We start from the raw sequence: 21,790 nt of genomic DNA, 5'->3' as shown, positions 1-21,790 counted from the left end.
TTAGACAGGAAATGAAGGCCCAGTGCCTGCATCACCCACGCACCGCAGTGGGATAGCTGATATATCCAGCTCCTCGAGGATCTCGCTTCAAGAATCTACTTTCTAGCTCTTCCAGGAACGGAACGTAAATCCGGAGGCCGGCAAGAAAAAAACCTCCAGACTTAACCAATAAAAAAACCCAACTATTAAGAAGACAGAAGAAAATAAGATTTTGCAGTTGTAAAAAGAAGTCGGAGAATTCAACCGAAAGAAAGCAGAAGCAGGGTTAAAACTGCCCAGGCAGAACCATTTATTGCATCCAGCGTGAAGAGCAAGGGCAGATGTGTCCCGCCAGGCTCCAGGTGCGGAAAAGACCCCTTAAGCAGTATATCGTGATTTTGAGGAGGATGACAGATTTGGACCAAAGCACGGTCCAATGTTCAAGATATTAAATAAAAACAACCTAAAAAAATGTATTTAAATCAAACTTGAGTGACTATTTGTCACTGCTCTAAAACACCTCTTCCTGCTACAACTTGCATCATGCAGCCTCAACAATCTCTCATGGCACAGTTCCTGTGAGATGAAGATACAAGCAGATTAACAGCACAGCTACTGCTCTTATCTGAGTAAATATGTCTTGGCACCAAACCCGTCATTAAGAGACAGAATTCTTTTATTTTCCCATAGAAAAGAAGTACTGGTATCACTGTCAGATACATAATAGTAGAACCACAGATGGGGTGGCTGGGGAGGGACCTCTGGATGTCATTTAGTTCTGCCATATAAAGCCAACTGTCACCAAGGCTTGGCCAGGTCAGCAGTGCCTCGGTCTAGCCAACACCTGAAAACCTTCAAGCTTTCCGAGTGACCTGTCCTAGCGTTGCACTACCCTCCTGGGCAGAGAAACTGTCTCGCCCTCACACACGTCTCTAGTCTTCTTGTGCTAGCAGTTCGTCCTCATACACATCTTCGCCTTCTTTGTAACGTTCCAGAATTTCAATGGGCCTCAGTTTTAAGGGGCATTCACACTGCGGGAGAGTGATCTCAATGGCTAAACCATAACCGTAGCTACTTGTGGTATACGGAGGTTTGTAATGGGACACTGAGCCAGTGAGAAATTAAATGACTATCCTAAAAGGTCACAGCGTATTACAGAAGCAGGACCCTGAGACTTCAGTGTCTGGGTCACTAACTGCAGACGTGTAAACTGCATTAATACCAATCAACACAGACAGAAAATCCGTATGAGGACTGTTTGCTAAATATTTGGTAGTTACATGTCTTTTGCATAACCTTTATAAATATTAACTGAGATCCCAAATGAGTCAGTAGACATTATTGTTCTACTCAATAGGTGGGGTAGCCGTTGCAAAAAGATTAAATGACTTGTGTGACCTCGAGCAGTGAACAGGCAGCAGTGACTAACTGGACAACAGCCTTTCTCAGTGCAGTGGCCCTGACCCCTTTTATTCGGGCTCAATAGCGTGATATTCAGCCCAGAAACTGGTTCGGTGATCCTTAACATTTTCATGAAATTCGATTTCAGCTTGGCTTCCTGTTGATTGCCAGAAGAATTGTTGTTTCCCATGGAACACCATCGTCTTCATGGTGCTTACATCACGGACCTGCATAAAGAAAGGCCAAACCATTATATCGTAGCAGCCTACAAGTGAAGTACCCACAAAATACTGGGGACTTGCAAATTGGCCACTCAGGGGGAAAAGCTGCCCTATACAAATGTTAGAAGAAATACAGAAGACATCAGCGGTGCCCATTCACATCTACGTTTACATAACAGAGATCAGAGTCTGACCCTCTAGGATTTGTGACTGAACTTTGCATCTGGATGGAAATCTCTAATGAGGAGACGGGTCCGTTCCCATCCAAATCATCCCCTTTAGGTTTCTGACTCACCAGGATGTAATTAAAATGTGTTTGGTTGCTCTCATTGCCCAGGTCAATATATAGGGCCCGGATAGCTATACGATGCCAAGGAGCCACATTGATGAAGGTCCGACACACTACTTCTTGCCTTTGATCAGGCAATTGCACAGGATTCACTATTTCACCTTGGGGACCAAACAGCTGCTTGTCACAGTCTGAGAGGGGGAAAGGGAGCAGAAAAGAAAATGATTTAGAGAAGTGTGCAGCATCTCCAAGAAAGAAATCATTTAAATTAAACACAGGCAGAAAATTTTCTCTAAGGATTTTCATCTGGGAACCTCCAAGCATCAGCAAACACCTGCAGGGGGCTTGCCTTTAAAATGGAGGGGTAGTCCACAAGTAATATGAATTCCAACACTCCTCAAGAAGGGGCTTATTAGCTGCTAAAAATGAAGCAAGGTTTCCATAGATTTCCATAGGCAACCATGATCCATGGAACTCTGTGGGCCTTGTCATGGGTGCCTTAATTTAAAGCAATAGCAAAGCTTTCAGTAAGGTACCTTGGTAGTATTTTTTAGTTGCAGTTCTGCTGTTGTACTGAAGAATGACCCCATTTCCTGGCAGCAAAACGCGCTGTTTCACAATCAGTGTATTCGTTCTGGAATTTATCAGTGACAAAGGGAGCTTCCTGCAGCCTGTCCGCCACATCATTCGCCCAGAAAACAGCACTACCTCACCTGGAATGGAGGAGCACAGGGACTAGAAACACCTTTACTTCAAGTAAAAGGCTGCAACCTATCTTATATAGGTCTGGAATCAAGTAATTGCTGCATCTTGTCCCCATCTTATCAAAATCTGTCATGAAAACAGTCCTGTTAACTAATCTAACTGTACTGATTCCAGCAAGAGGGTATATTACAGAGAGAGTTTATAACAGGCCAAAGCAAGCAGCTTCTTTAACCCCATAAACTCCTTTCATCTCGTATCTGTCAACAAAACAGGTAAGAAACCATTATGTAGGGGGAGGAAAGGCATCATCTTCATTTAGTCCCATCTGGCAACGACTTGGTGGGACAGAAAAACTTGTAAAATGGTTTTAGAGATTACACAGGCTCCAAGGCAGCAAGAACCTTTCAGGGCACCAAAAGCACACGGGCAAAAGAGGTGCAGATTTCCCAAAGGGCCAGGCTAGTCCCCAGCACGCCCCGGGCAGTACCTGCACTGCAGTTGAGGGAGCTCTCCAGGATGCTGATTGTTATCTCCTCCCTGAGAGGACGTCCGATGGCCACAGTGCAGTCGCTGCTCTCTACACCCATCATGTTGATGACCCCGGTGGCATTAAGAAAGAGCTTTCCACAGACACCTGTACAGCACAGACAGATGAGAAACACATCCAGAAGGAACTACAGCTGCTGAAAAACAGCCCCCATTCCCTTCGTGGCACAACGAACAGACAAGTGCACACCTCCTGGGTAAAGCACAGGAAGAGTCAGCTGCTGCCCCAAGGAGTCAGAAGAGCTTTGGGAAGCCCAGGGAAGGGAGTCATCGTTCCTAGCTCAGATAACGTGGACAGCTCGTGGCATGCTGGAAGGAACAGCATGTTGTCCCTCCTAACTAGAAGTATTCCCTTCCCATGCTCCTGTCCCTGTATGGCAGTAGGGTCACCACAACCCAGCCACACGCAGTAAGCACCTATCTCTACCTTTTGGTAGCGTCCTCCTCACCTCCACTGGTCTTTGTCTGTTCCTCAGGCACAGCAGATGGAGGAAGATCCAGGTCCTTGTATCTCGCCTCTTTGGCAGTTGCAGCTGTCGTCAGATGCGGGGCTGGTGTCACTGTCTGCAGTTCTGCTCCACGGGACCCGGTCCCCACCGCCTGCTCAGGACAGGGCCCTGCGGAGCAGCCACGCACCACAATGGCCTTGGGGAAGTGCCTGCAGAAGATGGGGTTCACGTGCTTACGGGTTAGCGGGTTGAGGCAGAAATCCTGCCGTGTCTGAATGCCATTCCCACATGAAGTTGAACACTGCAGAGGAAGAAACCCACAGGCCTTTATACACGTGTTTCAGTTAGTATTTAGAAATAAATACATTTATTGGCTCAGGCATGATCTGGAGGGCTGATCTTTTGTTCACTGATGCTGTTCTATCACTCGCCCTTTCAGTGCTCTAGTTTCATCAGCTATAAGATGGCCCACCTCCCAGGGGATCTTCCAAACTATATCTTTGAATTGCAGAACCATTTCCTAAAAATCCAAAAAGATCTGCATTCTAGAAGAAAACATGCCAAGGACCATTTTTAAACCGCAGCCAAAATCTTAGCTGAGAAAGGTGGGAAGCAGACCTACAGCTGCTAAACACAGGGCAGTGGAAAGGATGGAAACCATCCCTAGAAACAGTTCAGCATTTCTGTGGGAAGTAAATACACAAGGCAGGAGTGGTATTTCTCCCCTGTATGCTTTACAGAAGTGAATGGCTGTAAAACCCCTGCACTAGACACAAAGTGCTGCATCTGAACAGGAGCAAATACCTCCGTCCACTCGCTAAAGCTCCATTCGTACAAGCACATTCGGATGACACAGGGGACGCTGGTAAGGGGCTTCTCTGCCACAGGACACAAACGCTCCTCCAGTAAAATCTCCTTGCCTTGGCGAATCTGCACACAGGTGACCAGCTGAACAGCCAAGCCGAGCCCACAGCTGGAGGAACAGGGGCCAGCTGGGGCTACCTTCCATCTGACAGAGGACGCAGAGGAGAAAAATTCGGTTAGTGATGAAACCCCACCCTCTGCTATCTCTCACTGTAGAAAATGCACTGCAACTCCCTCATCCTTCCCCCTTCTGCTTCTCAGCAGCTTTCTTCACCCCTCCGCCTCACGCGCTTTGCTGCGTACGGTACTTAGAAGGCAGCCTTTGTAACAAGGCTGGGCAGTCTGAAGCAGGTTTGGAGTTGGACCCAAACAGAGGGCGTTCACGTTTTGCAAGAAGCCCACAGACTCGAAATGTACATTGAGTCTTACTCTGTGTCCATTACAGTCTTCCCCAGGGTGACATACACAGGCTTAACTGCAAAAACAATCTTATCTCCCTCCAAAACGCACACCACTCTGAACAGTCAGATCAGAAACCGACCCAGGGTATTTCATCCTGGGAGCGGCATCCTGTAGCACATAAAAAAGGTTCAGATGCCAGTGGCTTTCCAGTCCCACAGCAAATAGGGCAGGACAAGCTCTGCCCCATTTATCAACCCTGAGCCATATCCTAGATATATACAACCGCTCTTCCCCAGTGCATGCTCTTGTAGCCCATGTGGCCATTTTGACCTCGGAGGGCACAGCTCCAAATTACACGGCTCCTGCTCCTCTGGGCGAGGCAAACCATCGCACTGGGTGTCTGCCACAATCTCTTCTGCCTTCTTCCTGGTCTCCCTTGCACAGTAGAGGACCCTGTGCATCACACCGCCTCCGCAGCTTACACTGCATAAGCCCATTTTGTAATGCCACCTGGGAATAACGCAGCCATCAGTGAGTACCGCCAGCTGTCACCCGTCTTCACTGGATTTTAAATCCAACCAGTCCATGGAAGTACAGCTGGAATTCTGTTAATGCAGACATACACACTGGCTCATGTTTGAGAGATCAGCAGTCACCCCACTGAGTGTAGTCTGCAATATCATAAATCCTAAGGAAAGTGCAATCAATTTCCTTCAGTTCTCAGAGCAGCTGATTCCCAGAGTCTTAGAGCATTTAATTCTAGCTACTTTCCTTGATGCTATGTGGAAACTACAGCTGGCAAATATGTCACCACCTTTTGCGGTTATGGATTTGTTCCTCCTTCCCCAGGGTAATAAGGGATCAAGAGGTTTTCAGTTTTTCCCTGCACTCAAACTCCAAAGACTTCACTTAGTTCTGCCTGAGAATATACCAGCCCAGGAAAGACTCTCAGTCAGTTTGCTCAGTACGGATCAGTGCTACTGTTTTTGCAGCTGGCTGTGCTTTCAAACCAGGGGAGAGGAAGATAACATCCTCAGAGTAGCTCGACCCTTACTTCACCATGTCCCTGGAGATAGAGAGGAAGGAAAGACCTCTCACTGGCTCGTCGTCTCCTGGTAACTGCTTTACCTTGGCGGGCAGGGACTGAGATCGCAGACTTCCATCCTACTCTCTGGCTTTGGCACTGGATGACAGTTTTCTTCTTGGGTTTCTTCTTTGGTGTCAAAAGCCACACATACATACTGTAGCTGAGTCTTACCTAGGAAGGGAAGTGATCTTACCACATGGCACGCATGCAAGGGTTGAAAATAAGCCAAGCAGTGTCAGTCGTGTCTGCGTGTACAAAACAAGCAAACTCTGCCCAAGCCCCAGGCACACTTATTGCACTCATCCCCCCAACTCTGAAGCACAGCAACAGCCAGCCAGCCCTCTAAACTATTCCCTGTCTGAGCCAGGCCCCCTTGCCTCTTCCAAACGCAAAAAAAAATTGTGACCACAGCTACACATGCACTTAGAACTGTAAAGGGGAAAAGACCAGGTCCCGGAGGTTCCTAGGCACTGAGCTCATACCTACAGCCAAGTAACATAGCACTGAAAGATCTCACCTCTACCACAGGAGACAGAACATTCTCCAGCTAGAGGGCTCCAGACATAGACAGTCTGATTTTCCAGTTGGATATGGCCAAGTGACTCCGAAGTCTGAAGTAAGTGTGTGTCTTCCTCCTCAGAACAGAGCAAAAAGACTCAAACTGACATTGGCACCCGCTTTCCACACCGGTCCCAATCTAATGAAGCTGGGGGATACCTCCAAATCAAGCCTACAACATATTTGCTGTCACTGAAGAAAGAGGCACATTTAAGCACTTTCTCCATTTTTGCAGAACATACACATATCAGGAATAGCTAAGGACGTCCAACAGCCAGGACCCCTCCCAATTCACACTACCTGAAGAGAGATACCTGAGACTGGAGATGCCTAAAGCAGTATCTTCCCCATCTGTAAATGTAAACCTGGCAGTGGCTCCCCAGTACGGATTTGGACCAGTGACCCTGGGCTGAGAAGCCCTCTTCCCTGCTAGCAATCCTCCCTACCATGTCAGAACCTCTCTGTTTCCCAGTGAGGTATTTCCTAGAGGACCAGGGGATATTTCTGTTTCTGGTTTTGTTGGACTCTGCGAGGAGAAATGAAGAAAGAACATAGTCAACAGCTGCCCTTAACAAACCACCACTATGAACTGATGAATCCAGCAGCATAAATTAAGAGGGACAGAGCTGTCTAAAGTGACAGGATGAACCTTTAACTGGGAGGACATCCTTGGTGTAAACCACCCTCCCAGACTCCAGTAGTAAGGTGGTTCTTCTTAACTGGTAGCCTCCTGTGGATCGCATGTGCAAAGCTCCCAGTGAGACTCCTGAAATAAGCCAAGCCAGTAAACTCACTTTGTCCCAGCCTAAAGGGCAGACGTTAACCACACACGGCACAACGGAGAGGGGTTTTTCTTCTGCTGGGCACAAGCTGTCATCCACAACAGTCTCCAATCCATCACGAAACCAAACACAGGTCAGATTCTGCTGGGCAACTCCAGTTCCACAGACAGCAGAGCATTCATCTATCTGAGACATCTTCCACCTAAATGGGAAGCAACTGTATCACCCTATTTCTCACCTGGATCATGGAGGTTTATTACTCACACCACTGATTACAGACATGGGTCATACAGAGTGTTCAGCTTCTCTATTTCAAGAGCCTTGTCTGGATGTGATTGAGAGGACAACTGCTGGAAATATAAGTCCTTGCACTGACAGCTATCTAGGACTAAAAGCACCTAAGCTAAAGAGCTATAGTTCACAGTGTAATTACTTTTTATTAAACACTAAAATGTCTGTGAGATCAATGTCTGGGCAGGCTTGGCTTTTGGTCCTCTTTCCAGTCTAATTAACACAAGGGTCTCCTCCAGCATAAGATCAAATTTTTGTTGGCACAATCTTGGAAAGGATGTGAGCAGACATCTTCTGTCCGTGCCCTCAAAGTATTTTCATTTAGCAGGCTACTGTAAAATATTGGAAGGACTATCTCCCATTCATTCAGCTGACATCTCAATTACCTCATGGGACCAGAAAAGACAGAACATGGTTTGGGGTCCACTATGCCATTATAATTAGGAAGAAACTACTTCATACCTCTTCTTTTTTCTCACCTTGCACAATGCAAATGAGACTGCAGAGACTGGGTTAGCTGGCAGAGAAAGGACAAGCGAAGCAAGAATTCAGCTGAGCTTCCAGGAACACCAACCTGTACAGGCAGGGCTCCATGGCACAGGGCTTGTGCTCTGAAAGGGGCTGTGGGAGCTCCAGACACCACTGATCCTCTGTTATTTCATTCTTTGTCTGGTCAAAGCACACATGATCCACTGGTCGCGTCCCTGGGATACAAAAGGAAAAGGAAAGGAAGTTACAAGCAAAGTGAACAGTTCACCTCTATTATGCTAGGAAGACGCAGTAATTTCGCTTTACTCGAATCATCTGTGTAGGAAAATGGCGTATTTGGGAATACAGACTTTCTATAAACACACAAACCCCTTCTTTCTGATATAACTTTTCCCCAAGAGTTTTAAAGTGACTTTCCAAGATGAACGCCCCAGAAGATGAGAAGTTTGATGGATAATCCGCTGCCAAAATGGAAAGATTGCTCTAAACTGGCCGTTTGCAAGAACAAGGATATCAATCATAATTTGGTCCAAATTACTTCTAATGATCTTGATGTCTGACTGATGAGGGACAGGTTGCTGAAAATAAGCTCTAGCAGTCAGCCATTTTTAAATGACATTCTGTAGAACTAATCATGTAATATCATCACGCAGCCTTTGCACCCAGGCAGCACCGTGCCAGCGTCCTCAAAGTGATCATCAATATCCACAACTAGACTAGAGGTACTGGGAGAGAAACTGCAGACTTGCAGTGCCTGCGGCATGCAAGAAATGAAATATTCATAAACTACAGCTATAAACAAGATTTTTAACAATAGTGAACCTAACAGGTAAAGCGAGTGAAAATCCAAACTCAAAAAAAGCTGTAAAAAGTCTCATTTGCAGTGAATGAGCTACCCACAAAGAGAGACAGGCATTCCTGAATCTCAGAGCATGACCCCGAGAAGCAAATGTCAAGAATCAATCAGCAATGTTATCTTTTCACTACCCTCCTTGTTTTCAAATAATGTCTATTAGTAAGGAGGGCCTGAGCATCACTTTCAGCTCTCAAGATGCAATTTCAGCTCGGATTCTCAACTTTCTGTTATTGTAAGTCCCAGCTTTCTCATTTTTTTGTTTGTGATTGCATTAGCAGGGAGGCCCTAGAGCATTTTGAGTTCTTTACTTCAGGCTTTCAGCAATCAGTTCACCTGGGGAATCTGCCGGAGAAAAGCTCTTCAGACATAACTAGTCCTATAGATTGACTTCCATAAGTATTCATTAATGTATTTTCTAAATCCTTGTCATAAAAGTCTTGAAAGGCTTGCCAGTGTCATCTGTATTATCTGGTAAACAAGATGTCAGACCGTCTACCAGAGTGATCTGTTACAATCTGCATTATGATTTCTTCAGGGAGACAGAAAGGATTAGCCATGGCACAAGAATAGAATTCTAAGAAGGAAGTTTCATAATTAGCTCTGAGGCTTTAGTTAGACGCTAATACCACTTTGGTCTCAGACTTTTGATGTTTAGCCAACTTCAAATTACAGTCTTCAATAACTGAAAAATCTGAGAAAATTATTTAGTCTTAAAACCAAAAGTTCAGTTAAAACCTATTTAAAAATCCTCTTCACGATCAAACAGTTTCACTATCATTTTGATGACTCAGCTCATTGATTTGCTAATTTAATTCAACAGCTGTACCACTCTTTTCTTTGGTTCAGTTTAACAATGGCAACTGCGGCTCACTTTCAGCAATTTGCTTTTAAATTCAGTTCAGGTGTTTAATAAGTTCTAACCAAGTATCTATCACTGATGTCACATTTCTTTCGGTCAGCCCAGGAGAGCCCATGGAGTAGAGGTCTGGGTGACTACCAGCCAGCCAAACTAGAAGTCTGCCCAGATCTCCATAAAAAGTGAAGATTGAGTACTGCTGCCTCACCTTCCCCACAGGTCACTGAACACGTCCCCTCCTGAGGAATCCACATATACGTCAGATTCTCTTTGGGGACAAAGTAGCTGAAGGTGATGTCGGGGTTGGTTGCATTGCCGTATTCTTTTGCATACCTTCGATAGACCTGGTGAAGGAAAAAGTTGCGGTCAATGCACAAATCAACTCAGACCCATTTCTTAGGACAGAGATAAGAGAAGCTAGTCCCCCTTTATTTCCATCCAATCCGGAGCCTGAATGCTATGACTCTCAATTCTTGCCAGATGCAGTCAGAGTGCTCACCCTGTGAATTCTGTCCACAGGGCACTGAAAAAAGATTAAACCGAGCAAAAGGTTTAACTCGGTATGCTTTTCCCCACACAACCAGACCTGCAGAAAGCCTGTAGGCAGCCAACCCTCAACCTTTCCCACGAAGAGCAACACCATCACTCTTAGCAAACACCATCTCCACTGGCCTTGGACACAAAGACTACTACACCTGGATTCTGCACTGCAGCAGAGCTACACAAACTCAGCCTGGCCAGTTCTGACTGGCCCCTTTCCAACTCTGCTATTTTAATTTACCTGTATTTCAATTTCTTCTTGTGTTGGCCCATCCACATGGACTTCCTCCAGGCTTGGCAGGTTGTCCTTGGTGAGAAACACTTTGTATTCGATCTGGCTGTCCTCCAGAACCGACGGATAGGTGACATTCAGTGAGATTTTTCCTTTTCCAGCAACCACATACTCTCCTTTAACCTTCACAGCTAGAGGAGCACAAGTAGCAGTGAGGTTAAGAGATATGATGTGGTCACCAGGATCCCCTGGCGCTGGCAGTTACAGACTGCCCATTTGCTAGAAAGCAGTTTGATCTAAGTCGGGCATCCCAAAGAACATGGCTTCTACCACTTCCCACTGGAGAGCATCCCACAAACAAATTGCATCATCAAGAGCTTTCCTCCCAAATTCCATTTTCTTGCTTTTACAAGGTTGTTTTAGCCCTGCCTGTAGTCCCTCCTCTCCTTTTCGTTCAACTCACCCAAATGTGTAAAGAGTGGTCTCCGATTGGTAACGTGGACCAAGGTGGTGTTATAAGGCAGGGACAGAAACGTAACATACTCTGGAAGGATGGAAAGAAAGAAGGTATGGTCACCTTCCATTACTGTACCTCTGTTAAAAAGGCTGGGGATTACAAATCAACCCCTCTTCACCTTACTGGCCCGCTATCCATTGGAGGACAAGCCTTACAGGCAGCAACAAAGCTTAATTGCAGACAGGGATTATATAGCTAATATAAAAAAAGTAGGGATACAACAGTCATGGCCAGCAGGCTAAATTCACACTGACCTTAGTTCTATCAGCTTGGCTTGAACATAGTGATGGTGAATACAGCAAACAAAACTGAACTGAATTCTGTGTCCTGTTCTCATCTCTCTTTTGTTCTTTTTATGTTCTCTGCTAATATCTCTATGTGATACTGCAAGAGCCAGATCAGTTCCCAAATGGATGTTTAACAGCCCAGGAAGCACCTGACACAGCCCTCAGCTCCCAGTAATTTGCTGGCCTTCCCAAATGGCTACATTTCTGGTCCATGTCCAGAGAAGAACTATGACCAAAAAAAGTCACTCTGTCTACACAACAGCTACCTCCCTGCTACAGATCTTAGCTGCCTTCTCTGTTGACTACCCAAACTCCATCGCCATATCCTCCATAAAATAAAATCAAGCAGAAGCAGAAACAAGAAGTCACATACAGATGATTATGAACACTGAATATGCATACAAATTTGCAGCATACAAACAGTACCATACTGTTGAGCCTGAGGGTGAGGACTACGCACCTGCAGCTTTTCCTTCTGTGTAAGATCCACTCACTTTGGTGCAAGTGGTATTATCACCCCCACAGACCTTGCAAGAGTCCATTACCTTCTTGGAGTCCATCTGGCCATCACACCCGAATGCCTGAGCAAAGGGGAGAGTCTGTCAAGACTTGCCTATTCTAAGAAGAAAACAAGCAAATGAAAGCAACATTGCCTGAATTCCTGAAACTGCCTTTTTCATTTGTAATTCGAATTTAAGAAGACAACATAGACAAAGATGAATTTGGACCTAGATCTACCACTGTACAGCAGTATGCAAAGCCAGGGACTGGGAAGTCTTAGCTGAGAGCACAACAAGTTTCATTAATTGTGTGACATTTTCTTTCCCATAAGAAGCAGCCCAGAAAGATTTCTCCTGTGACCTAAAACAAAGGCTCTGCACTCCCTTCTACAAACTCTTTCTGGAGGGGGGAGGGGGAAAAAAAAAAGCCCAGGAGAACAGTAAACATGAGTGGCAGGTTCTAAAGGAATCTTCAGCTCCCCAAACTCCAAACCCAAACCTAGCTCACATCCTTCAGCCTGGCCTTCAATCCCGTGGAGCTCAGAAAAGAGATTCTATCCTCATTCCCACGAACAAGACTAATTTACACAAAGCTACAGGAGGATCTCAGCAGGCTTAGCAGCAAAACATGTGCAACTGCTGAATTTATGCTAGAGGCACTGATCCCAGGCTTTGGATGCTGCCATAACATACATATTTATCACTGTCGTCAATACGGCAGAAATCAGAATAGCTTATGCCTACTCCCTCTGCTGTTCATTAGGTGGAAATGCACTACAAAACACTGAACACGAGGATAATGAGAAAAACACAAAATTTTAAAAATGTATTCTGGGAATGTAAAGAAACAACAGAAAACATATAACCGGGTCAGCATTGAGCAGTTACTAAAATGCAGACAGCGCGGGGGAGTTATATTCAAGTTCATCATGAAAGAATGCCTTTCTCACGTCCAATCCAGGAAAAAAAAAAGTTATACTTCAGTTTTGATTACTGATACTGCAACAATCAATTTGTCAACTTATGATTCCTAGGTTTTACTCCTTATTTTGCCATTGACTCGGTATGTTCAAATCATGTAACTTTTCTCCAACAGAGTCAGCATTTTATAGGGCTATTTCTACCGTGCAAACTGAACAGCTAATGATGTCTCCCTCAACCAACGCATAAACCAATTGCTTCCTGGATTAGGGACGAATAGCCTTATGTACTTACTGCATAATTAGCAGAATGTCTTATCTAGAGGGCATTGGCACTGGATGCACAGACAGAACAGTAGATTTGTTGGACTCCACCCAATAAGCTAAGAACAAAACTCTCTTCTTTTGAGAAGAGCTCGCTCTGTTGTTTGGGACACTGTGGTTTTTTCCCCTGCTCCTAGTAAACTGACTCCTTTGGGGCAGATTACATGTCAGAGGTTCACCTGGATTCCCCAGTCACTTACTCTGCAGCTTCCCATTACACACAGATTGAAAGCCCCGTGGCGCTCAGAGTCGTCCTGCTCACATCTCGTTCCATCTATGAAACTGTCTTCGCGGCTTACCATGAATTCGTTTTCAACGGCCCTGCACATGTGCTTGCATTGCATGTCCCCTGGAGGAGGCAGACAGAAGAAGAAAGGAGCTACTCTTTCAGAAAGGCACGTGGCTGAGCATCGAGCAACGGGAAGAAGTCAAAAGGATCTGACAGAAAGAGTATCCAGGTTTAGCGTGAAAACTAAAACAATCAGTGAAACGGCCTTTTGACTTCAAAGTACAGACAGGTCCACGAGCGCTCCCCTTCACAAAGAAACCACTGTTTCTCGGTCTTTCCTTACCTTTGGCAAAGCCAACAGCAGAAGTCCAGGTATAAAAGGATGGCACTTCTACAGTGAGATACAGTGGCTTTAAATTTGTTGCTGCACATTGTTCAGCCATAAAGTCCTGCTGGGTCATCAAACAGGCCTACATCCCAGAGAGAGTTGTATGAGTAATGAAAGAAGTTACTGAGCACAGAATCCCAAGCAGCATTTTACCCACTAGCTAAAGGCAGAAAGCAGTGGCTGGTAAGTAAAACACCAAAACAACTGCAAATAAAGAAAACCACTTTAAAGAGAGGCTGCAGGATATGCAGAGAATTGTGTTTGGAAGCTGGTATCTTTGCTATTTATACAAAATAAATGGATAAGGAAAATAGGAACAATATAAGAATGTCCCTCTGAAGAAACCTATCATCAAGTGAGTCACTATTTTCTCAACATCTGTCCTGCTATGAAGGCATAGAGAAAATGCTTCATTACACGTGAACAATGCTATTAAATAATACTGCTGTCTTCAGACACAGTGGAACAAATACCTCTCCTGTTGTCAGACAGATGGAGGCTGTATGCCAGATCTTTAGTCCTCCTTCCCAGAGCAGTCAGCTGTGAGAAGTACAGTCCCAAACCATACAGCTCTCAAAGGGTTAAACGGCGTTAAGAAAAAAGCTCAGAAGATGTGATGAGCTCCATTACCTGAGTATTGCACATCTCCACTTGGATGCTGGCACCACGGCATTCCTGCCCCCCAAAAGCAGGCCTGGAAATGACAGGAGAAGAACTCAACAGAGGCAGATTTGTCCCAAGCAAAGAGCAAGACGCAGACCCCATGGCCCTGAATCAGCCAAGAGGCACTGCAAACTCCCCGGCTCCCCACCTCTCACCTGGGGTTGTTACAGACCCGCTGCCTTATCACAACTCCACCTCCACAGCTGCGGGAGCAGGAGGAGAAGGGGCTCCAGACAGACCACTGCCCATGGACTACAGCCATGGGGTTCAGTTCTTCCAGAGAGCTGCACTGTCCCTTGGAGCACCACTAAGACCAAGAATATAGAAAATTGGCAGCAGCACCACAGTAAACCCAGCAGGGCTGGCATCTACAAGGGTAGCACAAGTCCCCATCTTTTTGCAGGTCAGACTGTAACAGAGAATCCCAAGATGAATGAGGCACCTTCCCACAAGAGCCTAGAAGAGTCCCATTCCTAATTATGGTCTAACATGAGGTTGGGGTTAAAACAAAGAGCTGATAGGTCATTTCAAGTGGAAAGCAAAGCCTCTGAGAAGAGCTCAGATATCAGGCTATAAAACTGCAAAGCAACTCCAGAGACACAGACAAGGTGGAAACACCAAGATCAGCTGGTACCAGTTTGTGACTGGAGTGTCTGGCCTTAGCTCCCTGGTCGAGGGGCAGTGAGCACCATGTACTTTCCAGCCACCAACAAGGTCTCGCTGTCTAATGAGCTCCATAGCACCCACATCCACTTCTGATCATCACATCGGCAGCCTCCTTACCTTATTGATTCCACACTCAGTACCGTCCAAGAGGGGAACAAGAAGCCGAGTACAGCTGGATTTGTCTCCTGGTTGTACATGGCATGAGAGAACTTCACATATGTCCTGGTGTGACAAGAAAATTAGGGAGTTCAGGGAGTCACCTCCATTTAAACGGTGCATGTCCCAGATGTTTGGTTTCCCCACAGCTACCCAACAACGCAAGCAAGTCCCTTCATTTCTCCTGCTACCGGGCAAAAGTTGCGGGCATGTCAAAAGACCATCACTGCCAGCTGTAATGCTAGAAGATGATTAACTGAAGCAATTAAAGTTTCACCCACCTTAGTGCTTCCTCATTAACAAAACATGTCCAGATGGCAGCTATTAGCCACGCTGCATTTCTCAGACATGGGGACTTGAGCAATGGCAGGGAAGCTGAAGGAATCCAATGAACAAGAGCTCCCTAAGACAGGACCCTGAGTAGGTGTACCCAGCACTAGCTCCGCCAGGCCCCTGTTTGGACAGAAGGCTCTGGGTACTGTGCAAACCTTAAAGGAGCCTTATGTGGACGAAGGAGGTGATGGAGAGAAGGGAAGCATTTTAAAAGCTTTTGAAGGTTTGTTCTTTTCCCAGAAATCTGTGGCAGGAAAGGACCTTCCATCCCTTTGTAATAAAAGTGTCCCCAGCTCCCTTTTCCTGAATCTTGGCTCCAGAACATTTCCCTGCTGCCCCTAGCAAGACAGACAAATTTTCTACCTACAACATTGCTGTCAGCAAAGGTGCATGCTGTGGCAACACTCCCAAAGGCTATTTTGCATTGCTCATCTGCTCCATAGTACAAGCCAGGCTTCCATCCAGGGATGCTGCCGTCCATGTCCGGCAGGTCATTTAAGCAGTTTGTTTGGCCTGTGCTGATAGAAACATAAGAAATATCACTTTCCCAGCTGTGGGCAGTAAGGACAATGACATGTTTGCAAACTTGTACTGAGTTTCATTCTGGGAGTTGGCTGTTGCTTTCCCAGACAACACATGCTTACTGTGGGCTGTGATGGATTTAGTTGCAGCAGCTGCCTGGAGATGCTCACAGTTCCCTGCTGCTGAAGTTATAACAGAAACCCATTCCTGTTCTTCACCCAGCCAGCTCACAGCCCGCAATGCTTGTTTAAACCTAGATGCTCTGACATTTTAAATAAAATTTCCAGGCTGAGCTAGTGTCTGAGAAGTCCAACACAGCCCAGGCATGTTAGTCACTAACCAAAGTAATTTCCAGCTACTTAAAGCAAAACCTGGGTTTAACCTCAGCAACAGATAAAAGTGATAAGAAATAAACAAACCCCAAGATTGTAACAGTTCCTCATTTTTCAAGAATGTCCTATTTTATTCCTTGTCTTTCCCTGCCCTCTCCTAAGGTCCCAGCACGGGGAAACACTCCCACGTGGGCACACAGAACTCAACCATTCCCTTACCTGACAAAGGCCAGAAACTCTTCTCGGCTGCACTGCGACCAGGTGAGGTCGATGCTGTTGTGGTTTCCTGCTGAACCCATGATGTAACCGCTGCTGCTGCACTGATTCCCCTCACCATCATGAGGGATTCCAAGACTGTAACAGAAGAAGCACAGTGCCCTGAGAAGAAACCCAGAGGCTGGGTTCCCTCGGAGCCTCTCTTCTCTAAGCAAGGGCTGAGCTCCCTCTGCAGCCTTTCCTTCTACTGTTGTCACAAAGGTTTTCTCTCCGCTTTGTAGCTTCTAATTGTCACAGAGCATGCAGGAATACAAGAAATGCAAGGAACTCTTTCCAAAAGTTTTGAATAACCTATAGGAAACCCCCTGTTACGCCAAGAGATCCTTTTCCTTCTTCTGAATCCTTTAAACTGGGGAATGTTTTTACCCGAATAAAACATACTGGGCTGCTCTGGGGCTTTCCTACCGACCTGTGCCCAATCTCATGGGCTATGGTGACTCCCAGGTCAAAGCCGGTATCCTGGGTAATAACACAGCTCCAGAAGGAGGAGCAGACTCCACCTAGCTGAGTCACTCCGCGTAGCTCCTTGTTCCCATCAGGTAACTCCAAGTCAAACCTAAAGTAAGGGAGACAGATACAGAGGAAAGAGCAAAGAACCACTGCAGCTAATAAAGTCAGGTCTAGACATTCAACTGAATTTACTGGCACCTTCCTGATGTAACTTTGCCAGCTACCTAACATTTCTTTTGACACATGGAGCTCCCTGGGGCAAGGTGGTAGCAGTAGGGTCCCACGAATGCCCACTGTTGAAAATTTGTGGTGATTCTACATTAAAAAATCCCCATGACCCCAGGCAAGCAGAACAGAATAAAATGACCTAATCCTATTTGCAAAAGACAGAGCAGTATCATCATCTCTTTGAAGAAAGAGCGCCAAAACAAAGCCATTACACTCAAGAAAAGTTTGCCTTCGACAAATTTAGCCAAGGCAATTTAGAGCAAGGAGCCTGAAAGTCAGACAAAATGTCTGAGTCAGAGTAGCACTAGAAATCTTCCACAAAAAACACCAGTGGGTTTTCACTTCCAGTTACTGTTCAACTTTTCTGCCCACAAAAAGCTGCAGTGGGTTTTCCTGTGCGGCTCTGGAAGCACACAATGTTTGCTCAGGTCTGGCTGGTCAGTGCTTGGGAAATATTCCAGTTCCTTCAGAAACTGAAGAAACAGCACCTCTGACTAACTGCGTTACACTAAGGGCAGGAGAATCAACCCCAGAAAGGAGAATCAACCTGTTTCCAAAGACTCTGTGATGCCCAACTGCTGAAAGACCCAGTGCAAATCACTGTCACTGCGCTAACAGCTGGACACTGTCAGCCCTGTTTCCAGTCCCCTCCCAGGGCAGGGGAGCTTCAGTACCTGGTGACGTAGAGGACAATGTCAGCATGCTGGGGGTCAGAGTCATTCTGAGGGTTGACCTTCTTGCTCCACTCACAAACGCTGATCAGCGAGGAGGTGATATTTGTTGTGATGTTTACCTCTGCCTAGAGCGAAGGCACATGTTTGCACATTTCATACAGCTTTTAGCAACCCCTTGGACAACACTTGAACATAGTCCTCCCTGCTTACCTCTGGTTCTCTCAAAACAAGCATTTGCATAAGATGAACCCTGAAATGAGCACCCAGTGAGGCATCTCTCAGCAGCTCTGCCCCCTGTTAAGAGATAGAAAGGATTCGATAAAGAAGGCACCTCGGTGACTCCCACTACCTGTTCCAAATAACAGGGCTGCATTCACTACAAAGGTAACATACCTGGTAACCATAAGGGGCAACTATAGAATCACTGGGAAGTACAACATTAAAGCATGCACTACAAATGTAAATAAATCTGTCAACGGGTGAGAACTGTTGTTAGACTTGTCAGATACTCTGAAGCAGAAAGAAAAAATCTGCAAGGAACACAGTTTCACAGGGTAGGAGAGTGAATGCTAAAGACTTTTTTGCAATATACACACATAGAAAATGCATAAACAAATTCTTAATAATAGCAAAGGGAGACATTTAGAGAAATCCTGTAATAGAAATAAAACATTGAAACGTAAAATGTAAGATTAATTCAGTGGATCTTGTTCAATCTTACTGAAAGCAACAGGGACCGGATCAAGGCTCTGGTGATAAAACTCCTGCTACTGTATCTGACATACAACAATATTAGTAATGAAACGAAGAGCTACATTTTCTACACGGGCTTTAAGGCTACAACCCCAAAGCTTCTAACATCCACTTTTCCTTGTGCAGCTCCTTGTACAAGGGGAAGCTTGCCATGTGGTGCCAAGGGAAGCAGAGAGGAACACCCTGCACATAAGCAGTGCTCTGTACTAGGAGCAGGTAACCACAAACACCTCTGAAAGTGCACTCGCAGAGGTCCGTCTGCCTGTGACACAGCCTGTGACACTGCGAGCTCTCACACTGGGACAGCAATCCAAACAGAAAGCTACTCACAATGTTCAGGTTGGCAAGAATATATCGCTCCGTGTCCTCTTTGTGGTACAAGTAAACATCTGGACCTGCTACGACCATCAGCTCCAGATGTTTGACAGCTCCCTCAGCCCTCTTCTGCAGGCGAGAAGGAAACCGCCCTGCCGAACAGCACAAAGGGACACAGGGAGTTTAAAATGCAAGACAACATAAAAGGTCCTACAGATCCCCTCCTTTTTCCTGAAAGACTAGAATAATCCAGCTGGAAGACCACTCCTCCAGTTGCTTGCTCAGGTTTCCCGCTTCTGTTGGTTTCTTTCACTTGCCAGCATCCTTAATAACATGCTTATGCTATCAAAATAACAAATACCTAAATGAAAACACACCAGTTACACCTCAGTGAGGTGAGAAACGTCTATCAAGTATACTCATATATTTGTAAATACAGATTTTTCCTCTGATCTCATGCAAGCAACCCCACTACCAGGAGACAGCTTTTCCAAGCAGAACCAGCAGGGCTTCCTCTCCATGTACGTTACCTCTTGCTGTATTTTCCCCTCTTGCGGCAGTTCTGAAGAGAATGTGGGGTCTGGAGAAGCCAAGGTCCTTCAGCAGGGCCATGTCTTTGCTTCTGACAGGCCTGATATGAATCTTTTCCTCATCTGCAATGACGACTCCTTGCTAAAGGAGATGAAATTCCATCTCTGAGTTATTCCAAAGACATTTGCTATCAACGAAGAACTGTGTGCCATATCCTTCCTGTTTCTCCTTTGTAATGCTCAGATTTATTAAATGGATGGTTCACACATTTGGTGCATCAAGCTGCAAACCTACAAAGGCTGTAAACGCTTGCAAGAATAAATTCAGTGCATACTTACCAGCTGCCCTTCACAGTAAGTGACTCGACACTTCGCCCCGGGAGGTTGCAGTGGATTTCCACCTGCAAAGCAGTTGCCTGAGAATCGCTTCAGTAAGCTAAAGGAAGAGTTCACCACTTGATTGCTCACAAAGGAAGAGGAAAGGAGGGCATGGTCCTCTAGAAATTCAAAGGCATAGAGTTCTCCCCAGGCCTCAATGGAGCAGTGTTGAATACGACAGGGCATCAGCCCAATCTGTTCTTCTTTACAAGGGCAGGTTGGCTCAGCAACAACAAACTCAGGTACTGAAAGAAATGAAACAAGACCAGAACAAGGGGAACAGTTATGAGAAACGATGATACACAGAAAACAAATGTAATGATCCGTCTCCCCAGGAAAAAATACTCTCCAAACGACAACTGTGGCCTTTCGGGGTCATTGTGTCAACAGTCAAAGAACTTCTATGCTTTCATGTATTCCAAAGTGAGGATAATCTGACTGGGAGCAGACAACAGCTCTGAAACTGGCTCCTGATTTATCGGCGCTTTTCCTCTTTAATAAGGAGAACAGTTCATTTAACAAAGGCTGAGACAGTTTTACTTCCTCGGATGTTAAGTATTACTGAGTGAGAATTATCATAATCCAGACAGACACTGGGATGAGCACTAGGTGAACTCACAAGTAGGCAACATCCTTGCTTTAAGGATTTGAGAGTTTAAAACATATCTTTATTCTGAACTACGATCAATCCAGACCCAGAATACTAGTCTCTCCAGGTGTTTATTTAAAAAAAAATTATCAAGTGCTTTTAAAGCTATTCTTAGTCTAAAGCTTCACACTCAGAAGACCTGGATCTGTTAATCTCATAGAAAAATACCCATACAGAGAACGAGGACCGCAGGAGAAATGTGCAAAAAGATTTATCATCTCTCCTTCAGCAGATTTTAAATACTGACCCAGCGCTTCAACCGCTTTCACACTGAAACATGGATTGCCTCACTGAGTAATGTGACTCAGAAATGCTAAATGCTTGTCAGATCAGGGTTCGTTAATAAGCGTTCTTAGCATTATCAAACGTACAGGATTAGAAATAAACTGACAGACGTGTTCCAAAATCAAGAAGGAAGGAGCCCTGCATACCATCAGACGCTGAGCTGGTTCCAAAATAAGAGAAAACATCTTCCGCATCCCAAGCGCCGAGAAATTTCTGCAAGAAGAAGAATAGCTTTACATTTTTTTTAAGAAAAACAAATGGATACAAGACTATCGCTTAACTGAACCTAACCTGGAAGGAACGCCAGCGAACGACTCAACAAGTACCGATGCCAAGTTCTCATGGCTTTATTTTGCACTAAGCACGGGCTGCACAACAGCCACCCAGAGGAAACAGCTTTATCTTCTTGATTAGCGAGGTTTGATGGATTTTGGCTTAGAACACGTTGTGTTGTCTCTTCTTTTTTTTTTTTTTTTTTTTTTTTTCCTAGAAATAAAAAAAGGCTTCCTGGAAACTGCGTTTTCTGGAGGTCAAACTCACCTCTTGGAAAGCCGACGGCCAGCAGAACCCCAAGGGGAGCATCGCGAGCGCCCAGGCCGTCAAGCTGACAATCATGTTGGAGGAGTTGCAACCAGCGCTGCGGAGTCAGCGCCGGCCCAGGGGTGATTTAAGACGATGTTTGGCCCAAGGCATCACGTGGAGCGGAAGGGAAGAGTGCAGGGTTTAAACAAACAGGGGAGCCGATCCTCTGCAGAGAGGGGCAGGCGGGGGGAACGGCCTGCAGCCGGAGGCCTTACAGGAACAGCTGGAGGGAGGGAGGTTTTGCGCAATGTTTGCAACTTTACCGCAGCCAAAGAGCGCGGCAATA

The 21,790-nt window shown here is 45.6% G+C and overlaps 1 protein-coding gene across 2 annotated transcripts; it reads right to left on the bottom strand.

Moving 5' to 3' along the window:
- Positions 1–637: 637 nt before the first annotated feature.
- ADAMTS13 (ADAM metallopeptidase with thrombospondin type 1 motif 13) lies at positions 638–21,783 on the bottom strand. 2 transcript variants are annotated; one of them, XM_076355412.1, is made up of 29 exons: positions 21,463–21,783; positions 21,069–21,135; positions 19,950–20,233; positions 19,611–19,752; positions 19,096–19,232; positions 18,223–18,306; positions 18,013–18,137; positions 17,070–17,216; positions 16,604–16,738; positions 15,898–16,048; positions 15,159–15,263; positions 14,531–14,682; positions 14,343–14,406; positions 13,668–13,794; positions 13,296–13,444; positions 11,812–11,932; positions 11,011–11,091; positions 10,557–10,738; positions 9,984–10,119; positions 8,149–8,278; positions 7,296–7,485; positions 6,461–6,578; positions 5,985–6,114; positions 4,395–4,599; positions 3,591–3,891; positions 3,083–3,229; positions 2,427–2,603; positions 1,897–2,081; positions 638–1,607 (listed from the first exon to the last, which is right to left on the bottom strand). In XM_076355412.1, the coding sequence occupies exons 1-29, from the start codon at positions 21,535–21,537 to the stop codon at positions 1,449–1,451; spliced, it is 4,206 nt and encodes a 1,401-aa protein (XP_076211527.1). In that variant the 5' UTR covers positions 21,538–21,783; the 3' UTR covers positions 638–1,448. The 2 variants fall into 2 exon arrangements, with proteins under 2 accessions (XP_076211527.1, XP_076211528.1); XM_076355413.1 differs by having other exon boundaries at positions 6,461–6,575.
- Between the last annotated feature and the right edge of the window lie 7 nt (positions 21,784–21,790).

Source organism: Aptenodytes patagonicus, chromosome 18 (assembly GCF_965638725.1).
Source record: "Aptenodytes patagonicus chromosome 18, bAptPat1.pri.cur, whole genome shotgun sequence".
Classification (NCBI taxonomy): domain Eukaryota; kingdom Metazoa; phylum Chordata; class Aves; order Sphenisciformes; family Spheniscidae; genus Aptenodytes; species Aptenodytes patagonicus.
The sequence above is the reverse complement of the archived record's forward strand: the minus strand, read 5'-3'. Positions and strand labels throughout refer to the sequence as shown.